Source organism: Denticeps clupeoides, chromosome 9 (assembly GCF_900700375.1).
Source record: "Denticeps clupeoides chromosome 9, fDenClu1.1, whole genome shotgun sequence".
Classification (NCBI taxonomy): domain Eukaryota; kingdom Metazoa; phylum Chordata; class Actinopteri; order Clupeiformes; family Denticipitidae; genus Denticeps; species Denticeps clupeoides.
In genome coordinates this window covers 12937642-12958386 of record NC_041715.1, presented here as the reverse complement: position 1 = coordinate 12958386, position 20745 = coordinate 12937642, and the positions used below count along the sequence as shown (strand labels likewise).

General features: G+C 43.4%; 4 protein-coding genes across 5 annotated transcripts; 1 reads left to right on the top strand and 3 right to left on the bottom strand.

Annotated features, from left to right (window-relative positions):
* Positions 1-476: 476 nt before the first annotated feature.
* Positions 477-3527, bottom strand: LOC114797137 (spermine oxidase). Its single transcript, XM_028991810.1, has 4 exons — positions 3429-3527; positions 2088-3357; positions 1684-1867; positions 477-911 (listed from the first exon to the last, which is right to left on the bottom strand). Exons 2-4 carry the CDS (start codon positions 3260-3262, stop codon positions 789-791), a joined length of 1482 nt encoding a protein of 493 aa, XP_028847643.1. The 5' UTR covers positions 3263-3357; positions 3429-3527; the 3' UTR covers positions 477-788.
* A 476-nt stretch (positions 3528-4003) lies between these two features.
* On the bottom strand, positions 4004-7022 carry bcs1l (BC1 (ubiquinol-cytochrome c reductase) synthesis-like). Its single transcript, XM_028991559.1, has 7 exons — positions 6442-7022; positions 6200-6339; positions 5662-5856; positions 5517-5580; positions 4973-5145; positions 4706-4823; positions 4004-4596 (listed from the first exon to the last, which is right to left on the bottom strand). The coding sequence occupies exons 1-7, from the start codon at positions 6759-6761 to the stop codon at positions 4344-4346; spliced, it is 1263 nt and encodes a 420-aa protein (XP_028847392.1). The 5' UTR covers positions 6762-7022; the 3' UTR covers positions 4004-4343.
* A 75-nt stretch (positions 7023-7097) lies between these two features.
* On the top strand, positions 7098-14019 carry znf142 (zinc finger protein 142). Of its 2 annotated transcripts, none has more exons than XM_028991188.1 (8): positions 7098-7439; positions 7550-7609; positions 7689-7859; positions 7941-8765; positions 9131-9308; positions 9415-12154; positions 12318-12423; positions 12520-14019. In XM_028991188.1, the coding sequence occupies exons 3-8, from the start codon at positions 7739-7741 to the stop codon at positions 13023-13025; spliced, it is 4476 nt and encodes a 1491-aa protein (XP_028847021.1). In that variant the 5' UTR covers positions 7098-7439; positions 7550-7609; positions 7689-7738; the 3' UTR covers positions 13026-14019. The 2 variants fall into 2 exon arrangements, with proteins under 2 accessions (XP_028847021.1, XP_028847020.1); XM_028991187.1 differs by having other exon boundaries at positions 7550-7613.
* plcd4b (phospholipase C, delta 4b) lies at positions 13209-20289 on the bottom strand. Its single transcript, XM_028991189.1, has 16 exons — positions 20157-20289; positions 19287-19335; positions 18997-19155; positions 18690-18918; positions 18278-18407; positions 17971-18202; positions 17478-17679; positions 16575-16719; positions 16313-16465; positions 15774-15917; positions 15481-15637; positions 15010-15126; positions 14523-14701; positions 14295-14427; positions 13982-14131; positions 13209-13837 (listed from the first exon to the last, which is right to left on the bottom strand). Exons 2-16 carry the CDS (start codon positions 19294-19296, stop codon positions 13746-13748), a joined length of 2232 nt encoding a protein of 743 aa, XP_028847022.1. The 5' UTR covers positions 19297-19335; positions 20157-20289; the 3' UTR covers positions 13209-13745.
* Positions 20290-20745: the final 456 nt, after the last annotated feature.

The following is a 20745-nucleotide window of genomic DNA, read 5'->3' as shown; positions in this document are numbered from 1 at the left end:
CAAGAAGCCAGTGGTGGGATGTGGAAATGGAGTTTTGAATGGATTAAAATATAAATTTGACACATAGGCTATGGCAGTGTTTGCACATACAGTTTGACAATACTGCCTTTGAAAAATCTAGTCACCTATCATATGCATGTAACCAATGTAGTGCAGAAGAGGTGTAAGTAGTGCAGAAGACATGAATTGAATGCCACAATATTGCTGCGGCAACAACATTTGGCTCTATGTGAAACAAGCAGCATCCAAAGACAGTGATGAGATGGACCCAAACGGTTAAAGATTACTACAACAGTGAACCTGAAGTCACAGAAACAGGCCATAAATGCTGCTCCAATCTACCTTGCAGCACCAGAAGACCAGAAGCTAATCTTAAAAGTTTGTAGTTTATGACCCCTTTTTGTGTTAGACAAAAAAGTATGCAATTTTTTATTATTATTTATTATTATTATTATTATTTGAATTATTTCAGCCGTTTCACTTCTTGCTTCTTGGATTGACTTGACTGTTCGTGATCATAAATTAAACAAGATCCAGTATATGCAATTCAGCTACAAAACAGCAATTTGTTCCTTTATCATTATTGGAGTTAAAAGCTAAATTACAAACCACTTTGAATGGCCATATGACCTTACATTTTACTGTTCACTTGTGTACACGGTTATATAACAATGCTTAACCTTTCCCAGCTCTGTGCCAGAGACATAAAATCCCATTTATCACAAGTCAAGGTTGCACTAACAACATATGTATTGCATACAGAACACTGTAAAAATCATCCATGGCAGTTAGGCAGTAAGGTAATGGTCAATGATTCTCTCAGCTTCTCGAATCCCTGTGAGGTAAGCACCATGGGTGGTTGTGTAGAACTCGACGTGAGTCGCCTCACCTGCAAACAGGATCTGAAGAGCCTGGACAGAGAAGACAAATTAATTTTATTTGCCCCCTCAACCCACATTGTTACTTGGACACCATGCAAACATTTGTGCTTTTCTATCATTTTATGAAATTATGAAATAATGCTTCAGTACTACTAGGCGACAGGCACCTTTACTACAGAGGTGTGTCTTGGCCCCTCGGTGTTGAAATGAACTTCCCCTTGAGGTCAGAACAGCTCAGTCACTGAGTATTTTCAAACAGCAACTCAAGACCTTCCTCTTTAGAGAATATTTAGATTAACTTGTCTGACTTATGTATAGAAACTACAACATAATGAATAAAAAGATTGCATTCATAGTTGGGGGGTCCTAGTGAACCAGAACTGATCTCTTCATCGACGGTAACATACAAGCACACTGTAAGTCGCTCTGGATAAGGCCGTCTGCCAAATGCCTTAAATGTAAATGTAAAACAGCCTTTTCAATTCTGGTTTCTCACTTCTCACCAAGCAGTGTGAGCCGCTCCCTGCTTCTCGCTTAACTCACACGCGCGACATGATGACTAGACAAGGGTGGGGTCGCTTCTTCTGTATTTCAATGAAATATATTGCCCCATATGTGCCCTTTTACTAAATTTGCGTCCATCAATCATAAAACTATGTTTGTTTTCAGGCACAGGTCTCGATAAATGTTTCCATTTCTGCACACAGACATACACTACAGTTAATTGATTATTAGAAAATGAAATTCTAACAAGGTTACAACATTGTAATAAGGTCATTACTACAGAATGCTACCGCTTTACCTTCCGCTTTGATGAGTCTGATGGAAGTGGAAGGGGCGCAGCCAAGGCTTTATGCTGTTTCACACCATTCACATTGTGAGGAATAAATGTGTATGATCCCTGTACAAATGGGTCATGACCCCACCGGGTGAACAACACCTGGGACACATCTGGCACTAACCAGCCAGTGAAGGATCTCAGTAGCCTGTTAATATGACAGACAATCAGTGAAGAAGGCATATTATACAACAAATAAAAAGATTAATTAGAAAGTAAGAGTATATACCTAATTAATATTTTCCTAATGCTTGGATATTTATATAATAATATATATATATATAATATAATATAAAAAAATAACATTTATATAATAAAAAAGAGAAATACATTTTAATTCTATGCATGCATACGATATGCTGACATACCTTACACAGACCTCTCCCACCTCCTCATCTTTCAAGGTTTCCATGTGAAGCGCCTCTCTTCCCGTTATCCAGCCACAGAGGACATTTGGGTGGCGAGCCACAGTGTCAAAGCCACAGATCTTCTTATACCAAGTCTCCTTCCAACTCTCCCCTTCTTGCAGGGACTCATAAGCACATTTGCTTTCAGGCCCCTCGTCCCAAACTAGCTGAATCCCAGCACAGTCCTCGGGCCAAAACCTCTCATCAAACTGCAGGTAAATTTTGTCCACGGTGCCCAGGTCTAGACTTTCAATTGCTTCCAACTTGGATTTGGGAAGAGGAGGTCTGAACATTGCCCATGCCTGCCTTTTAAGGACCCCCAAGGAAACAGTGACAATCACATGGTCTGCTTCAAAACTCTGGCCACCCTCACATACCACCTTCACAGGATGTCCCCGGGCCCCGTCTCCATCATCCAGGGCCCACTCGATCCTTTGAACACACACATTTGTGAGCACAGCTCCTGACTGGATGCTTTTCAGAATACAATCCAAAATAGCCTGGTAGCCCGCTGGGCCGAGACAATTGAAGAAGCCGCCATCCAAGGCAACATAGTTGCTGATCTGAGAAGCGGACACTTCGTACAGGGAAGAGCTTGCTTCGTCCGTGCACTCGCTCCTTTTGCACCACTCAAAAATCTTTAAACCCTCCGGGGACGCCAGTGGCGATCTGGCAAAAGCATCGTCAAGGTAAGCGCCGAGGCTCAAAGACCAGTGCTTCTTGTCCAGCTTGGAGTCGAAAGCCTTGGAGGTGAGTCGGCTGAAGTGGTCGCACACTCGCTCAACTTCCTCCACAGGCAGCGGCTTCCCGCGCTCTGTGAAGAAGTAGTCCCGCGGCGTGACCGACCCCGGCAGGCACATGGTGGCGCTGGCTGATTCGTTCTCGGACAGCAACTTGTGCTCCTTGGCCAGCTTAAAGAGCGGGTTGTCCTTCTGCCCATGAATCCAGTTTGCCCCGAGCTCAATAATGTTCGGCCCAAATGGTCTTACGGTGTGGACCCGGCCTCCTACCCTGTCCTTCGCCTCCAGAACCTGGATGTGCTGAAATCCAGCCTTAGACAGAGCTGCTGCTGCAGACAATCCTGCAAATCCTGCCCCGACCACCACCACTTTAGCACTGCCGGACCCACTGCTCATCTTCTCAAACACCTTACTGCGTGTTGGCACTTGAATTTAACTGAGATAATATGGCTATGAAGAGTACGGTCCAGGTTACCTGTGAATAAAGACTTCTGCAGTCTGAGGCTTTAAAATGTGACCTTAGGACTCAATAAAACACACACACACACAAAAAGTCACGCACCAGATGCATTACACAACCTCTTTAGTCGCTCTGTGAAACACGGCGAGTGTTCATTTCTCTAGCAAACCGCACACGGCACCAGCGCAAACTTGTGCTACTTCCTGGTCCGTTCTTTAGTGCATCAGCGCCACCTAGAGGAAACTCGGCATTTCAATTCTGGCTTTATTTCCAGAAAATTTACTTGTTTTGTTAAAATACTGCATTTTTCCCACTTGTGGCAGTAATAAATCTTATCTTGACTGTTTTCTGGCTGACATCTGTGTGTTTTTAGGGTAAGAGGTGTTTAGCACTTGTTGGTCTCTTTGCCTTCACTCTGTGGTCCAGCTCACCCCAAACCATCTCGATTGGGTTCAGGTCCGGTGACTGTGGAGGTCAGGTCTCCACTTTTTGTTAAGTACATAACTCCACATGTGTTCATTCATAGTTATGATGCCTTCAGTGAGAATCTACCAATTTAAATGGTCATGAAAATAAAGAAAACACATTGAATGAGAAGGCGTGTGCAAACCTTTGGACTGTACTGTACGTGTTTTTACTGCAACTCTGCAAAATAGCGTGCATATATACGCCAGTCCTTTACCACACTGGTCAAATGTGTTTATTAATCACATTTTAGGAATCTCAGTGTTTCAAAGAACAAAAAGTGCTTTCACAAGCCCGCAGAAGTTGACACACATGGAAATTTAATGAACCTTCATGACTGTTTCATCACTGCCTTGAATAGCCTGAAATATTTTGTGTGTATAAAAAAAAAAATTTACTACATAAATCCACTCCCTATCCATAACCGCCTGATCATAATCAGGGTTGTGGACACAGGGCTGGGTACCAGCCCATCGTGGACTACATAAATTATTTCATAGTTTTTCGTCTTCAACTTTGTTCTATGCACTTTGAAACTGTTTCGGAACATTTTCATTCTTTAATTTTCTCAATGTTGTCAACAGCTCCAGACGGGTCCATTTTGTAGAGCATGAAATGTCCCTGTATCTGAGCAGCGCTGAGCTCTGAATGAGTCCTCAGGGCACACACAGCAAACCGCTCTGCCTCCATGGGTAACTCCGTGGGATAAAAGCGGCGGAACATCTGGGAGAGCTGCCAGTGGGTGCAGTGTCCAACATACTGCTTCAGGTCAACACGTCCTGGACGGATCAAGGCAGGATCAAGTCTGAAATAAGGATAAGGATCATTTCTGCTGTTGATTGTCATTTGTTAGACAACTCTATCCTGACATACATGTGACGAAACAAGGAATTGTCCTAATGGAAGAAACTTACCTTTCAATAAAATTGGTTGTCATGAACACTATCCTGGCTTCAGAAGAGGCGACTCCATCCAAAGCATTCAGAAGTCCACTAAAAGTTAGTCTTCCCATTCCCTGATAGGCCAAAGGGTCTAATAAGTGAGAGTTAAAAAGTTAAAATAATTATTGAAGAATAATAATTATTGAAGAAACAATCTGCCTCTAACATCTCAATACACCAACATAACCCCCTTTATCATTAGTATTTTAAAGGAGTAATATCCACATAATGGTGACCCACTCTCTGTGGGCATTAGTTCACGGCTGACAAATGCTGCATCCACATCCTCCAGAAGAATTATGCTCTGCTGCGGTGCCACGCTGAGAAGGTGGTTGAGACGGTCATCAGACAGGCTGCGGTCACTCAGGCTCATGAGGCAGATGCTGTATCCCAACTCGCCTGCAAGAGCTGTGCTGAAATCACACAGATTAACACAAACAACTACTTCTATTCCAAATAGTTACAGGTAGCAGTTATAAATGTACTATTAACACAATTTGCCATTGTTTTGTTTTTATCTATGCGATATTCAAAACATCCAATAGATGTCAGCCTAACCTTGTTTATAACAATGATTTTTCTCTCTTCATTGACATAATGTGTAGTTTTAAAAGCAATCTCAAAAGATGCTGTATATTTTACATTAAATTAAAAATACTTTTAATATGTAAAAACTTATTAAAATAAGTTTTAAATAACCTTTTTTAATTATTTTTTAAATACTTTTAAATATTTTATGATACCATGTACAGATTTTAGCAGTGTAGTGCTGCAGTGTACTCACATAAAACTACTCTTGCCACAGCCTGGAGGGCCATAGAGCAAATAGCCCCTCCTATACGGAATTCCTAAACAAAATGCCGTAAGGTCAAAACGCAGGACGCACAATGTGATTATCAATAATTACACTTTTCGGGGTGCAATTTCACCTCTGTCAGTGTACCATTTTGGATTGCTGATGAATTCTTTCACGTCATCCACAATCCTCTCTGCAACCCCACTCTCCAGCACAACTGACGAAAGGGGTCGCCGCCGCCTCGGAAAGCCAAACGGCCGCCACTCAGCGCCCATCGCTGTGTACATCACAGTTCGACCTTCCTCCTGCTTCAGTGCCAATTCTCTTGCTGTGTTAGAGAATAGTTCATTGTTATTTAAGTCAGAACTACCTTGTGTTCAGTGCAATATCTGTCTGGGCAATGTTTAAGTGTTTAATTCTATTTTTTCTATTCCTATCATCTCATTTTTCTATAGTCTAAAAGGATTGCACTACTGTAATCATTCTGCAATATTGTTATTTTACGTATTTTACTGTGCATAAAAAAATATTGTTTTGCAGGGAATTCATGAGTTAAGATGTGAGTGTACTGAATAAACAGGCTGTAATGCATGTTATTTATGTGATGCATTGAAAAAATAAGTAACTAACTAAAGATGCTTACAGAGGCCTACAGAGACTAATTGTAATACCTTCCTGAAGAATATTGAAGAACAGCTGCCGGTCTCTGCCCAGTGCTGTGAAGGTCACAGACTCCCAGGGTGTTCCAGTGTGAAGGTCCACCATCTGCTTCTCTCTAGTCCTTTCAACCCGGATCCACTTGCGTCCGTACCTAAAGACATGTGACTAGATCAAATGCACGTCCAACAAGACACATTGAGCCAGACAGCTGAGCTGTCGCAGCTAAGGGAAATGGCACTAAAACAACTCTCACCAGATGATGTGGTTCCCTGGACACGGATGGAAGTCGAACTGCGTACGGACCCGTCCACTTTCATGCTGTGTGTATGATGTCTCAACGCTGAGGTGCTGTGTGTGCCGAGCATGTTTGGTAATCCAGCTCAGGAGCCAGTGGTAGCTCTTGTCTCGACTAGGGACCTCCAATGTGATCATGTAATGTCTTCGAAAAAACACCATGCCGACCTGGGCCCCCTTTCGGGCCAGGGCCAGTGCTGTTCCCACACCCACCAGACCAAAGCCAGCACCAAAGTAAGGGTTGTCCTTCAGCGTCCCAAGAAAGTCTGACAGAGTCATGGCTCGGGTGTGTTTACCTCTTCCTGGTAAACCGAGTCAGGACAGAAATGTGCTAAAACCTGGTGCACGGGCTGCACGTCAGCGCATTTAAATTCTTACATAGTCTATCAACGATTCGCTGACCTCGCATCTTATAAATGCTGAAATATTTTTTTAAATTAGCGCCCGAACGATCTCAGCACTCGACAGATTTCTCACGAACCGAAAACTACGAACCGGCTGTCATCCCGTTTTTTCCCCATTTCATTGGCCGAATCACACGGCGACCTCTACAGTACTTCCGGTGTTCACCGATATAGCTCCCCTGGAAAATAAGACGCATATGTGGTTCCTACACCGAGCAGCAGGCTTGCCTGGTGGAGAATGGCGCACCTTCAAAACGCTCCGTCCGATCCGCTAACGCGTCGTGACATCGCGACTCTCCTGCCGGCCGTACATTAATTGTTGGGGGTTTCTCGGTCGCGAATCTACATATGTCGTGGAGTCATTGTGATGCCTTGTAAAAAAAAAAAATTAAAAGTCTGCAAAGCGGCGACTTCATCGATTTTCGGACGCGAAAAATCGGGTAAAATACGATGTCTTTCAGTCAACGAAGACCTCGGCACGTCACGCAGGAGGTCGAATTCAGCGTAGGCCATTGAGCAGGCACAATATCACGGTGTATTGTTCTTATTGCAGGTATATGACGACATATATTTATTTAGATACACAACATCGGCATCTTACCATTTCAAGGTGTTATTTTTCACGAAATGAACAATTTTGTATGTGGGTTTTTTTGTTGTCAGTGGCCGCCGACGTCATATTCTGTAGCGATGTCTACTGAACATTGGGGTAACAGTAACTCTGTGGGTAAGCATAGTTTAAAGTGTAGTTCGTGCCATTCTTCGCATGTCGTCTGATATAAATTGCGATTTGTGTTTTCAGGCGAGGTTGCACCTGCCCGTCTTCAAGAAGCACAGCAGCCTAGAGAAGACATGGGTGTCCAGAAGGCAGAAAAAACACCAAGAGCCCAGAACAGTGATGTGGTGTCTCAGAAAAAAGACAAGCAACATACTAAAAAGAGAAAAAACCCCTCAAAGAAGCAAAATTGTAAAGGTACCAGTGTATGTCCTGCTCTCTCAGACATGATGATCTTTTTTCTTAAGAGTATGATTTTTTTTTTTTTATTTCCTTAAGATCACGTTGTAGAAGGCACGGCGCACGTCTTCCGCACTCACATTTGCACCGAGTGCCATCGCTGCTTCAAGACTCGATCGCACCTGGCCGAGCACATGCACCTGCATTTCCCCGACCCCAGCCTCCAGTGCCCCACGTGCAAGCACCACTTCACCAGCAAGAGCAAGCTGCGCGTCCACATGCTTAGAGAGTCGGGCCAGAAGCTGCACCAGTGCCACCTGTGCAAGTACAGCTCAGTGGAGCGCAACTCCCTCCGCCGCCACCTCGCCAGCGTGCATGGGGACGAGGGTGTGGGTGAAATCTGCTCGGACGAGTACCCGTGCCCTGCCTGTGGCACGAGATTTCGCCAGAGCCAGGCTCTGAAAGCCCACATGAAATTGCATCACACCGCTCAAAATGGTGAGCCCATGCTTTGTTGGGAAAATTGCTGTTCCTTCAGGACTACGGACAAGAAAGAGCTCCAGAAACACGCACTGAACTCTCACGGCCTTAAGGCCATCGAGTGCCGCCACCATGCATGCAATGCTTTTTTTGGCAGCCCGGAGGCCATGGAAGTTCACCACCGTACACACCAGGCTTTCCACTGCCCACAGTGTGATTTCTCCTGCTCCAACAAGAGTCAGTTCCAGCGGCACAAGAAGCAAGGGCATCCAGGGGAGCAGGAACTCCGCTGTGGTTTTTGCTCCTTCACAACATTCAATCCAGTGGAGTTTGATCAGCACTTGGGTCATTTTCATGCCAATGAGAAAGTCCACCAATGCCAGCAATGTGATTTTGTCACTGCTCATAAGCGTGTATTGAGCAGACACATGCTGACACATACCGGTGAGCACAATGTGAGATACGGTTTTGTTGTTTTAGATTTTGCAAAATATCACAGCTCTTGTAGATGTTCTAAGATGAGTCTAAATACGCCCTGACTAATCCATTCAGGGAAATTCTAAAAGAATTGCTGATAATTAGGGGACAGTGGTGGCCTAGCGGTTAAGGAAGGTTCAGAAGGTTGCCTGTTCAAGACCCGGTCCACCAAGGTTTCACAAAAAAAAATACTGGTTAGTTTCTTGAGAAACCTAAATTAATTTGACTAATCATTAATATATTGTAATCCATTAATATACAAAATCGGTTTAATATATAACCTTTCTGCTGAGTTAATTATGTCGTAATGACTTTTTGTTTTGTTTTTTTAGGTGAAAGGCCACATAAATGCAAGCTTTGTGACTTTTGTTGTCGGGATGAGACCTACCTTTCAAAACATATGCTCACACACTCTGACATCAAGAATCACATGTGCTCAGAATGTGGTTATGTAACCAAGTGGAAGCACTACCTGAACGTGCACATGCGGAAACATGCCGGTGACCTCAGGTACCTTTTTTTTTATTATTATTTTATGGGATGAATATGGTTCATGTATATGGTTTGGCTTCAGATCAGATCACGAGTATGCCATTTTAATTTATTTTTTTTTAAGGTATCAGTGTAATCAGTGCTCATACCGTTGCCATCGCACCGACCAGCTGAACAGCCACAAGCTCCGTCACCAGGCAAAATCACTGATATGCGAGGTGTGCGCCTACGCCTGCAAGCGCAAGAGTGAGCTGCGCAAACACATGCAGCTCAAACACGCATCTGGTGAGGAGTTCCAGCCTCCAGTCTTCCAGTGCAAGTACTGCTCTTACCAAACCCGGCACCGGCAAGCGCTGCACAATCACGAGAACACCAAACACACAAGGAACCGTGAGTTCTGCTGTGCCCTGTGCTCTTACACCACCTTTAGCAACACAGGCCTCTTCCTTCACAAGCGAAAGGTCCATGGCTATGTGCCAGGAGATGTTCAGTGGTTAGAGAGGTATGGACAGAAAGAGAAGGAGAAGAATGCTGTTGGTCAATTGCACACCTTTTTTTCCAAACCTGGACCACCAGAGCAGGAAGTTACTTTACAGATTCATGCTGAAACCCTTGATGCGTCTGGGAACCATTTGCAAGGTCCTAGTCATGTAGAAATTACGGATATAACTGTTACAGCTTTAGGAGAAGACGATGAACAGTCAGTCGTTGATTCAGAAGCAGCAGAGCCGGTGTCAGAAAAACAAAATCCTCCATCTGAGACTATTCAAAATGTGGCAATAGAGGAAAGCCAATCTGGTTCTCAGCATGAACCCTCCTGTATGTTGGAATTGACATCTATAAGCGTAGGTGACTGTTCACACTCTTCAGATAAAGGTGAGGCTAATGAAGGAAGTACATGTGTTTTGACCGGGACTGACATAGCCATCAACTGTGAGGAGCGAAGTGAAAGTGAAGACAAGTCCGAGCCTTCAGTTATACCAATGAGCTCTTCCATGGATGGCTCAACTGCAGAAACGCCCGATGCAGTGCTGAAGGCCATGAGGAAACAAGACAAGGCCCAAGCTGAAGCCCTGGTGCTTGAGGGCAGGGTGGAAATGCTGGTGGTACCAACCCATGGTAGTGTATATCGTTGTGACCAGTGCTCTTACGTAACCCGAAAGCAGGCATCACTTAGAGAGCACTGTCGGTCATCGTGCCAAGTCAGAAAAGCAGCTCTGGCCTGCAAGGACTGTGGGGCACAGTTCAAGCAACAGCGCGGTCTGGACACTCACCGAGCCAAAAAGTGTCCTGCTGTCCTGAGGAAGAAGCAAACGTTTCCACTGGTGCCAGCAGCTGGCAAGGCCATGCTAGATGAAGTGCAGGAGCAAGATGGAGATCGTTCAACCCAAATGATGGAAGTCCGTATTTCATCTGAGACACCATTGGAATTAAGAAAGGACACGTCTGAGAAACGCTTTGTTACAAAGCAGAAGAAAAGAACAAATAACGTGAAAGTAAAGGGAGACACTCATGGAATATCTGGTGATGATCTCCAGGTTTATAAAGAGTTGGACGGGAAGTTCACCTGCATGCTGTGTTCCTTTTCTTCATCCAGGATTGCAACAATAGAGCGCCATTGCTCATCATGTTCAAGGCACAAACCTCCTTGTTCAAACGAAGGATCTTCTTTACCAGAAGAAGACTATGATGTAGCTGACCATGATCAAGAGGAGGAAAATAGTGAGGCTGCTGCAGAAATGAAAATAAGGACCGGACTCCTCTCCTGTCCAAGTTGTGCTTTCACATGTCACCAACAAAGGGCCTTACTAAGCCACAGCAAGCGTGGCTGCCTGAAGCCGGGTGAAATGCAGTGCCACATGTGCTCGTTTGTGGCTAAATCGCAGAAAGCTCTGGCCAACCATGCCGAGGTTCATTGTAGAGATAAGCCAGCGGCTGATCCGCGAGGTAGGAAGCCCAGACTTCAGTGTGATCTGTGTGCCTTCACTTGCAAACAGGCTCGCTGCATGACACAGCACGTTGGCCTAAAGCACAATGGCGCACGGCCACACCAATGCCGCTACTGCAGCTTCAGTACCACCCGTCGGTACCGCCTGGAGGCCCACGAGTCCTTGCACACGGGCCTGGGCCGGCATCACTGTGACCTCTGTGGCCAAAGCTTTGGGACCACGTCAAAGCTGCGCCTGCACCGCCAACGCGTGCATGACCGGCGGCCCACCCACTTCTGCCTTCTCTGTGACTACAGCGGCTACAGTCCAAACGACATCAGCCGCCATAACCTTAGCTGCCACACGGGGGAGCTCAGCCATCCATGCCACCAGTGTGAGGCTCGCTTCAGTTCTGAGACTGCGCTCAAGCAGCATTGCAGTCGCAAGCACCAGGCCCCCAGTTCGGCTTCCTGCACCGAGTGCAACTTCACGTGCAACAGCGGCTCCACTCTGAGGGTCCACGTGCAGCGCGAACACACCCAGTTGCGTTGTGCGCTGTGCCAGATCGACTTTGGGACACAGGAAAGCCTGGAGAGTCACCAGAAAGCCCACCTCACGCAGCAGTGCCCGGCATGCCCGTTTGCCACCCGAAAGAGACTCGTCCTTGCACAGCACCTGCTGGACGAACATGAAGAAGGGCCTGCGGCCGAGAAGCCGCTGAAGTGTGGAGTTTGTGACTTCTCCTGCCGACACCAGTTGGTGTTCGAGCAGCACATTCGCTCCCACGGTGGCACTCGTCTCTACAAGTGCACTGAATGCCAGTACTCCACCCGGAACAAGCAGAAGATCACTTGGCATATCCGTATCCATACAGGAGAGAAACCATACACCTGTGATAAGTGCAGTTACTCCTGTGCTGATCCTTCACGTTTGAAGGTATAATTATTTTTCTAAATCTTCTAAAAAAATATTCTGCACCAAATACAATATTTTGGTTTGTCTTGAGAAAGGCGGACATCCTTTTAGTGGGGTTGTAATGTTCGGTGTATGTATCTTTTGTCTCAATTTTTCCTTTCATTCATGCCATTGGCCTTATAAGTATCACATGAGGATACACAGGGATGAGCGGAAGTATCTCTGTCCAGATTGTGGATACAAATGCAAATGGGTGAGCCAGCTGAAGTACCACATGACCAAACACACAGGTAAAGCACGGTCCCTTTTAGAGTTTAATTCAGCAGTAAGTTTACTGGGAGGTTAAATGTTTGTGTGTAATACATGACTTTTCTTTTCTTTCTTAGGATCCAAGCCATATGCCTGTGAAGAGTGTGAGTATCGCACAAACCGCCCAGATGCATTGCGCGTTCACAGGGAGACGCGTCATCGCGACGTCCGCTCCTTCATCTGTGAAAAGTGTGGCAAGGCCTTCAAGACCCGCTTTTTGCTGAAAACTCATCAGAGGAAGCACAGCGAGGAGCGCCCGTACCAGTGCGGATCCTGCCCGCGGGCCTTCCGCTGGGCCGCAGGACTCAAGCACCACTACCTGAGCCACACCAACCAGCAACCCTTCCGCTGCCTGCACTGCCCTTACCGTGCCAAGCAGAGATTCCAGGTGGTGAAGCACCTCCAGCGGCACCACCCGGACCAGCCCGCAGAGCAGGGTGTGGCCAAAGACCCTGGAGCTCCGCCCTTAACCCTGCAGCGGGCCCGACTCCCTCTGGCAGAAGAGGGGCTGGAAGAGACTGTGGAACTACAAGAGGATATAGTCTCCAGGGAAACCAAAGCAGCCGAGCTGGGCAAAGGATAATGAAGACTTATTAGCTGATATGAGATAATTACCACATAGTATGTGTGAGACTAATCATGTTGATTTAATAAATCAAATAAAAATATTAACTTTGCAATACACATTTAATCTTGCAAATGAACACAGTCATACATAGTCACTTTTTTTGTTACTATTTAAATGCATCTTTGGAAATAGGTCAGCACGGTACATGGAAATCAAAAGAAACAGAATCCATAAATGTATTCTTTATTTTATTCAGAATAATGAGACCATGTTTAAAAACAGCATTTTAAGTATTACTGTGGTCATGTGTTCACAGGGACAATTTACGCCGTACGCAATTACGATTTAATATAGTTGAAATAAATAATCAAGCTACTGTTACTGTGGTATTGAAGAAGTTTAACTACATATAATATGGCATTCCTGAAATTAGTTTTATACACACACGGGTATTAAAATCAATAATATAAAGAATACCCTGCAAAATATTTGTAAAACTGCGGGGGGGTAGGACAGATATATTACTCAGGAAGTTGTCTTCATGTTAAAAGTCAACACTAGCTGCCTACAGTTCTTTATATTGTTCATGAGAAAAGCCATGCATACATCTTTTTTTATAAATTATGTTTCTAATATGTAGAGTGTAAAGAATTTCATTATAATTTCCTACAATTGTGGCATTTTCTTAGTTCACAGAAATGATCCATGATATGGTATCCTCACTGGTTGCTGGTTTCAAGAAGCTTCTGTGATGCCGATGTGTACAAACAAAGATGATGGGGGAATACTGGTGCCATCTTTGGACAGCAAGTGGATGTGACGATATCCTTAGTGGGACAGAGGTTTAGGGTCAATGTTCATCACCACTCTGACAGAACATAAAACGTATTTATGAATGGAGGCGGACATTGTAAGCCTGAAGCCTCGATGGGAAAATGATTCTGTCTTTAATTAGAAGGAAATCCTCTTACCTGGCTGAATAGATTTGAAGGGCAAAGCATACTGGCCCACAAAGTCATTTCTGCTCGCCTTATCATAGTCCTCCACAACAAAACGAACTATTGCCAAATCAGGGGTGTGGATGGCGAACTCAAGAGTTTCATTCCATATTGGATTAAATCCTGTGCATGATGCATTAGAGAAAAATGCATTCTTGGTTGAAAAGGTTTTAATTTGTGACCGACAGGTGAAAATGAAATATGAATGCACAAGAAATAAAGATGTATAAATAAATGTTTTATACAGCTGTAGTTGAATGTATTGGTGGTGGGAGGTCTACTGTACCATTGTTATCGATGTGTCTAGTTTCTTGCTTGGCTTGGTCTTGGGGTACGCCATAGATCTCCACCTTCACAAGAGGGTCCACAATGGAGCCTTCTTTCTTGCTTAATTTTGGAAGCTGTTGGCCACTTATCACCTGAGAAAATCAGCAATATAATACATACATAGGATAGTATTGGATTAATAAGTTTGAAGATGAATGGAGGGATCAACATAGCCAGTCCAAAATACCCTAATCAAAAGCCTCTGAGGATGGTAACCCTCAAAGTCCTGGGGCCTTTCAGGGTCAAAATTGCTCTCAGGCTTTCTCAGGAAGTCAGGCTTTAGTATGTAGCCACAGGAGCCGTTTTGTCTGAAGAATCCATCGTTGAGATCCATCTCCATCCCTGCAGTCTGGACATTCAAGGCCACTGCAGTTCAATTACAGGATGTGAAACGGTAAATTATTAATGAATTCTATACATGATTATCAATAAGTCTAAATGGTAGAATGTCTTTGAAATAACCTTCTGTTTAGTGTTTTATCAATACAATGATCATGTTTATAGAAGGTCTTGCAGTTTTTCATTAGTTGTGCTGACAAGATCTAACTTTTACTAACTGAATTTGATTTAAATAACATAACCTTTCAAATTAAATAACCTATAACATAGAGCTGATCAATCAATACATTTTCTATGTATATACTGTTCAAGAATCACATAATTATAGTCTATACCTATTTGGCATCCAATATTCCACATTTCTTGAGGACAAAAGTTGGAAGAGTCTGTCCTCATGCCAGTGGGGTAAACTCTGGTCAGCTGACGAGCATTGTGACGTACAAACTCTGTCCCTAATGGACACAGAAACACTCTGATTTAGTCTTGTAAACAATTATTAATAGACATTTAGTCTTGTGCTTCCTGTGTAATCAATTTTGGGATGGAGTGGGGTGCGCAACAATGACTCATTCTATTCACAATGCTTTAAACCATTAATGCTGCTAAATCCCACACCTCCTGTCTCGTGATTTTAGCCTATGAATTGGACATTACTAGGGAATTAATTCCCTAGTAAAAGAAAATGAATGGTTAGCTTATGCAGTCATAGAGGGAAGGGATTACTCCACTGCTGTGACACATTCAATCCAGGTGATAGGAGCGTGCTTTTACTCAAGTGTATAAACTGGACTTTCATTTGAACCCACCTGCCTCCTTTAAATATTTCCGAGCCTTGAACTCAGAGAAGGAAGAAACCTCAATAGGCTTGGAGTGGATGCGTGAGTGCTCAAAGCTTCTGAAGTGTACACTCTTACAATACACAACTAGGTCTGACAGTTCCGCGCACAGGCTTTGCTTCGATTTCTGAAACAGGAAACATTGCATGAAATGTCTCACGTACAAACATCAGCAGTGTCAAGCCTAAGCAGTTGAATGAAAGTCCATATGATACTGAGTTGGTTCTCATATTTCAAAGTACTTTTTGGACGTGTCACAATACCTTGTTTCCATGGTTTTGATCTTCAGATGAGAAGTTGTCTTTGTCAGTTTCATCTTCATCACTCACATCCTCTTCTGCTGCATCCAAATTGTCTGTGATCCCACCAATCTTTTTCCATTTAAGTATAATCTTTCCCTTGAGCTCCTATATAGTATAGGCAAGTTGCAAAATAGTTGCATCAATCATGATGTATCACAATGCATTAAAAGTACTTACACATGCACATGCGTACACACTGCACAAAATTATACATATACATATACATACATACATACATACATATATATATATATATATATGAATGAAATACTTTTTTTCTTCGTCTAGCACTTAACAATCTCCGAGCATGCTCTTTGCTGACAATTTAGGCCTTATCAGGGCTCTTAGTTTTTGTAAACTCAAAATCTATAGAAATCTATAGAAACGAGAATTGCTGGTGTCTTCCTCCCGTAAGTCACTTTGGATAAAAGCGTCTGCAAAATAAAGTAAAGTAAAGTAAAGTAAAATCATTGTCAGCAGGAGACAATAACAAGCCATACCTCAGGAGAGGGTAAGTCGTAAGGTGTCCTGCCATTCAGAGGTGCCTTCAGCAATTTGTCACCAAGAATGCTGCTTAAGTGCATGGCCATGACTCTCTGTTGATCAATACCGCAGTGGTTTTCAAGGGACAGGATTACAGGGTGTTCAGATACCTGAGAACATAAAGGAGGAAAGTAGTCTATAACTCTCTTGCCTTCCGTTTGAATTCTATGAGAAACTTTATAGTAAGTACATGCTAGTATAGCCAGTATTGCTTCTCACTTTGAATGCATAGTTTCCCACTGTGGCTACCACGTCCTTGAAGAGGATTTTAGAGGTGAGGGTATGTCCATGGTAGACAACCGGCTCACCATTAGCACCATCCCAGCAGTCCACCTCTACACAGCGGCAGCCCCTCTTTAGAGCCCTTTCAAAAATGCATCAGTGTTAACTGCAGCATGCCCCACTTATCAAATAACTAAAGCCTCATGGGACAAGCACACAGCACCACTCAAATTACATTACCACACCCATGCATCCAACTTCAGAGACATTGCAATCTGAAATGCTTTGAAGGAAATTTCAACATCTCCACTGGACTGACTGGCCTCATCCAAATGCAGATTTAAGGGCATGTGGTAATATTAGCTTACAAACCCTCACAAATATTGAGACGCTATCTCATAGAACACAAGGGTTCTGATCAACCCCAGCTAATTCTCATTTGGCATGGCTGATTAGAAGCCTGTTCCCTTGTCCTGCATTGTTAATGTATTGCTGCTTTTCTGTTCTGTGTCTTTATATTTTATATTTTGGCCATTGCGCCTCTTTTCTGTTCCTTTATCAAAACATTTCACCACCAATTCAACGTCTTTGGCTATATACAATATTTGATATTTACTTTACTTCATAAAAAATGAATTAAAGTGAATATTAAAGTAAAGTATTATTATAATTTGTTCTACAAAACACTGGAGTAAAATTAGTAATTTTGTACATTTTAGAAGGCTGTCAGACAACTTAAAACTCAAAGTTAACTTGCCGAACTTGTTTCTGATTCTTGATTTGTGGCTACAAACTAACTGGAAAAGGTGAAATAATGGATACCCCACTGTACCAGTCAGTACCAGTCACTTTACCATTAATCTTCTGAAACAACCCGTGTCAACGCATTACGTGTCTTACTGGATGTAGCCCTCCACACTGCTCTGGCCTCTCAGCTGGTCCTCCAACAGGTATGTGTTGTGGGAGGAGCAAATGAAGTAGTGGCACAGGGGCAGGGTCATGTCCTGGTAGATGCCCTTGTGCTCCAGATTGAAGATGGAGCCTTCTGAAGAGCAGAGGTACATCAGGAAGCCATCTATAGACATGGCAGGAAGCGTCTTGGCTGTGCAGAATGAAAAAAAAAAATTGTCATGATGAAACGTCCAACCATGTTTTAAGTGTGGAACATTGTACCATTGAATTCTACATTCATACATTCATAGACAATCCACATCAACAAAAAGTAAAAAAAAAATTCCAACCTTAATTTGATTATACCCTTCTGCTAGTAAAAATAATGTATTACACTATTCATTGACACAAAGATTTTTTCAGCTCTTAATTAAATGAGTGCATCTCTAATGAGGCGTAGTTAAAGCTTTAGAGATATCGTGGCCGCAGTTGCGTTAAGTACCACCATCTGAGGGCTCATAGCGGTCAATCAGCTCAGAGGCACGCTGCTGACTGTTCTCGCTCTCCAGCTGCTCTTCACGCAAGAAGTCCTCCAAATCACACACAGATAACTTCTCTCCATCACTGGAGTACTCCTGGAAGAGTCCCACAACTTCCTCCCGCTCAGTTAACATCTTGTAGAACTGGACAAACTCTTCATTATTTAGCGAGTCTGTCTGAGACTTATCTGCCGTCTGTAAATGAACAATAAGGGATGTTAATAGGGCCGCACTTCTTTAACAAAGTTCTTTCACACCAGAGGAACTCACTGTGAAAAGCAACAGCGCGTGCTCCTCATTCATGTCCATGTTCATCATCTTCAGGAGCTTCCGCACCTCTTTAAAGTTCATCCGGCCGTCTTTGTTTTTGTCTCCCTTATGAAACCAGTCGCAGATCCATCTGAGGTGGAGGGTTAATGACAACTACGCATGACTGGACAATGTAATGTAAAATAAATAAATGATGGATTATGGATTATGGATGGCAGTAGCCTACACGTTCAATAATCCACACAGTCATGAATTTAAACCCTATTATGATTATTTCATCCACAGATATTGATGCACTGATCACCACACCAAACCTTGGGTGGCTGAAAAAACAGAAGTAACAATGATGGCACCACCTACATGCCATGGAATAAATGTCAGATAAATGGATTATGGACAGTGGTGAGGATACTGGTCAAGCTTTTCACTTTCACCCATATTCTCAATGTTTTCCAGCAGTGTACGAATGCCATGGATCCAGGCCTGAGCCTCCGCAGCCGTCTCTGCCACAAGGTCCAGGTTACCGCGGCGACCTCGGAACACCAGAGTGAAGCAACGATCTGGGGGGAACTCATCTGCGATGCTCAGCAAGATCTCTGACTGATGTCCCTCACGCACTGCTTCCACATCACACAGGGAAACTGTGAAGAAAACTTTTATTTGAACTTTCCCAGCACATATACCTTATAGGTTGTTTTTAGGTTATATACAAGGCTTACAAGCAGAGTGGATCTTCCTGGCCCAGCTGGACTTATACCCAACAGTCAAGCCATCTTCTTGCAGTCTAAAATGGCGTTGCTTTTTCCAAGTCCGAGATTTCACTTTGCGCATCATGGATCCTACCATCATTCGCTGAAGGTTGTCATCACTTTGTATTCCTAAACCAGAAATTCGACAAACTGCAGCATTCTGTTCTTACTAAGCATGCTGAGAAACAAACAATATAATAAAAATAAGCCATTTTAGAATATTATAAAATAAAGCATTCAATAATTTACTATTTACTTACGAGAATCCATTTGAGTATTTGACCCCAAGGGTTTCTGCCAATCAATATGCTATGAATAAAACATATAGAATAAAATACAAATATATTGATTCATTTCACAATTTTGGTGCTCTACCTGAACAGTGCACATTATGTAAATGTCTAGAGTAACTTGGTCAGACCATAGCAATTGATCAACAAGATTGTTACAGTAAGAGATGGTAAAATCAATCAACCTAACAGTCCATTGTTTGCGGAGGATTAACCAGGATTAAAAGAATCAGTTTCCATGCTGTCCTGGCCCACTGCAGAATCACACTGAATCCTGCCATCATGCAGAAACCCAGCAGCACTAACGTCCCCCCTGACTCAGCTCTATGGACCGAGAGGTAGTGCTCAAGACCTGAGGATTTAAGTTCTAAAAAAATATTTTTCCATGGATTCCATATAATGTGACTTCTTCATTCTGTCTGCATTCATAATCTTTATACATGGCTCAGCAAATATTAGCCAACATTATGATCACAATAGAGCATAGAGTACTGCAGTATATCTTGTGCATCACAGTAGTTTGTATATGAAACAGTGTGTAGTATCATGCACAGAAAGTAATAGGCAGTATCATAGTATCCAAAACGGGTGACTTTGCAGATTTATTTCAAAAGTGAAATAAATACATGAAAAAAAATGCTGTATGAGTTTTAAAGCAACCACAAACAAATAATTTTATAAGGAGTTTGCTCATGGTAACACCAGCAACCGAGCTAGAACCAGAATCCTGCTGACATCATGAATCTCTGATGGCTCTGCAAGTGCTAAGGCAATAAAGACAAAACAGCAAGATAATTAAAGTGTTAAAGAAGTGAGCTACAGAGCACGGAGGGCACTCACCGAGTGAAGGCAGTAGGTTCGGTTCCAGCGTTAACCGGTGCAGGATTCGGAAGGCAGGGAGTGTCCAGGCAGAGCACAGTCCTCTACATCACCCGTCCGCCACTCCACAAGACGTACTCTGAGTCAGAGCAGGAGGCAGGCTGGGAAAACCGAGCCGTAGCCGAACAGTGATGCTCCCCTCACCCCTCCCACCGCCTTCCTACCCTGCCTGCCACTCCTACACCGACTCTTGCTGTACTGTGCGCTAGATCCATACGTTGTTGTTTTTTTGGGGTGGATTCTTGTGTGTTGTCTTTAGAACTTACAAGTTGATATAGATTGAAGAATTTCAGCCCACTCATGTTCACGTTCAATATATTTTATGAAATATACATGATAGAATCTTGGTAAATGGGTCCATTAGCTTCAGACTGGCACAGGTCCCAAGTGTTGATGTAGCCAGTGTGGCTTTTCAAAAATAAAAATAAATAAATTCAAACACCAATTATAAGGCCATTTCCTGAGAAAATTTCTGATGTAATGCTATAGTCTCTGGAGAGCTGCTGGTATTGCTCAGGTAGGCAGAAATAATGTTTTATTGGTTTAGGAT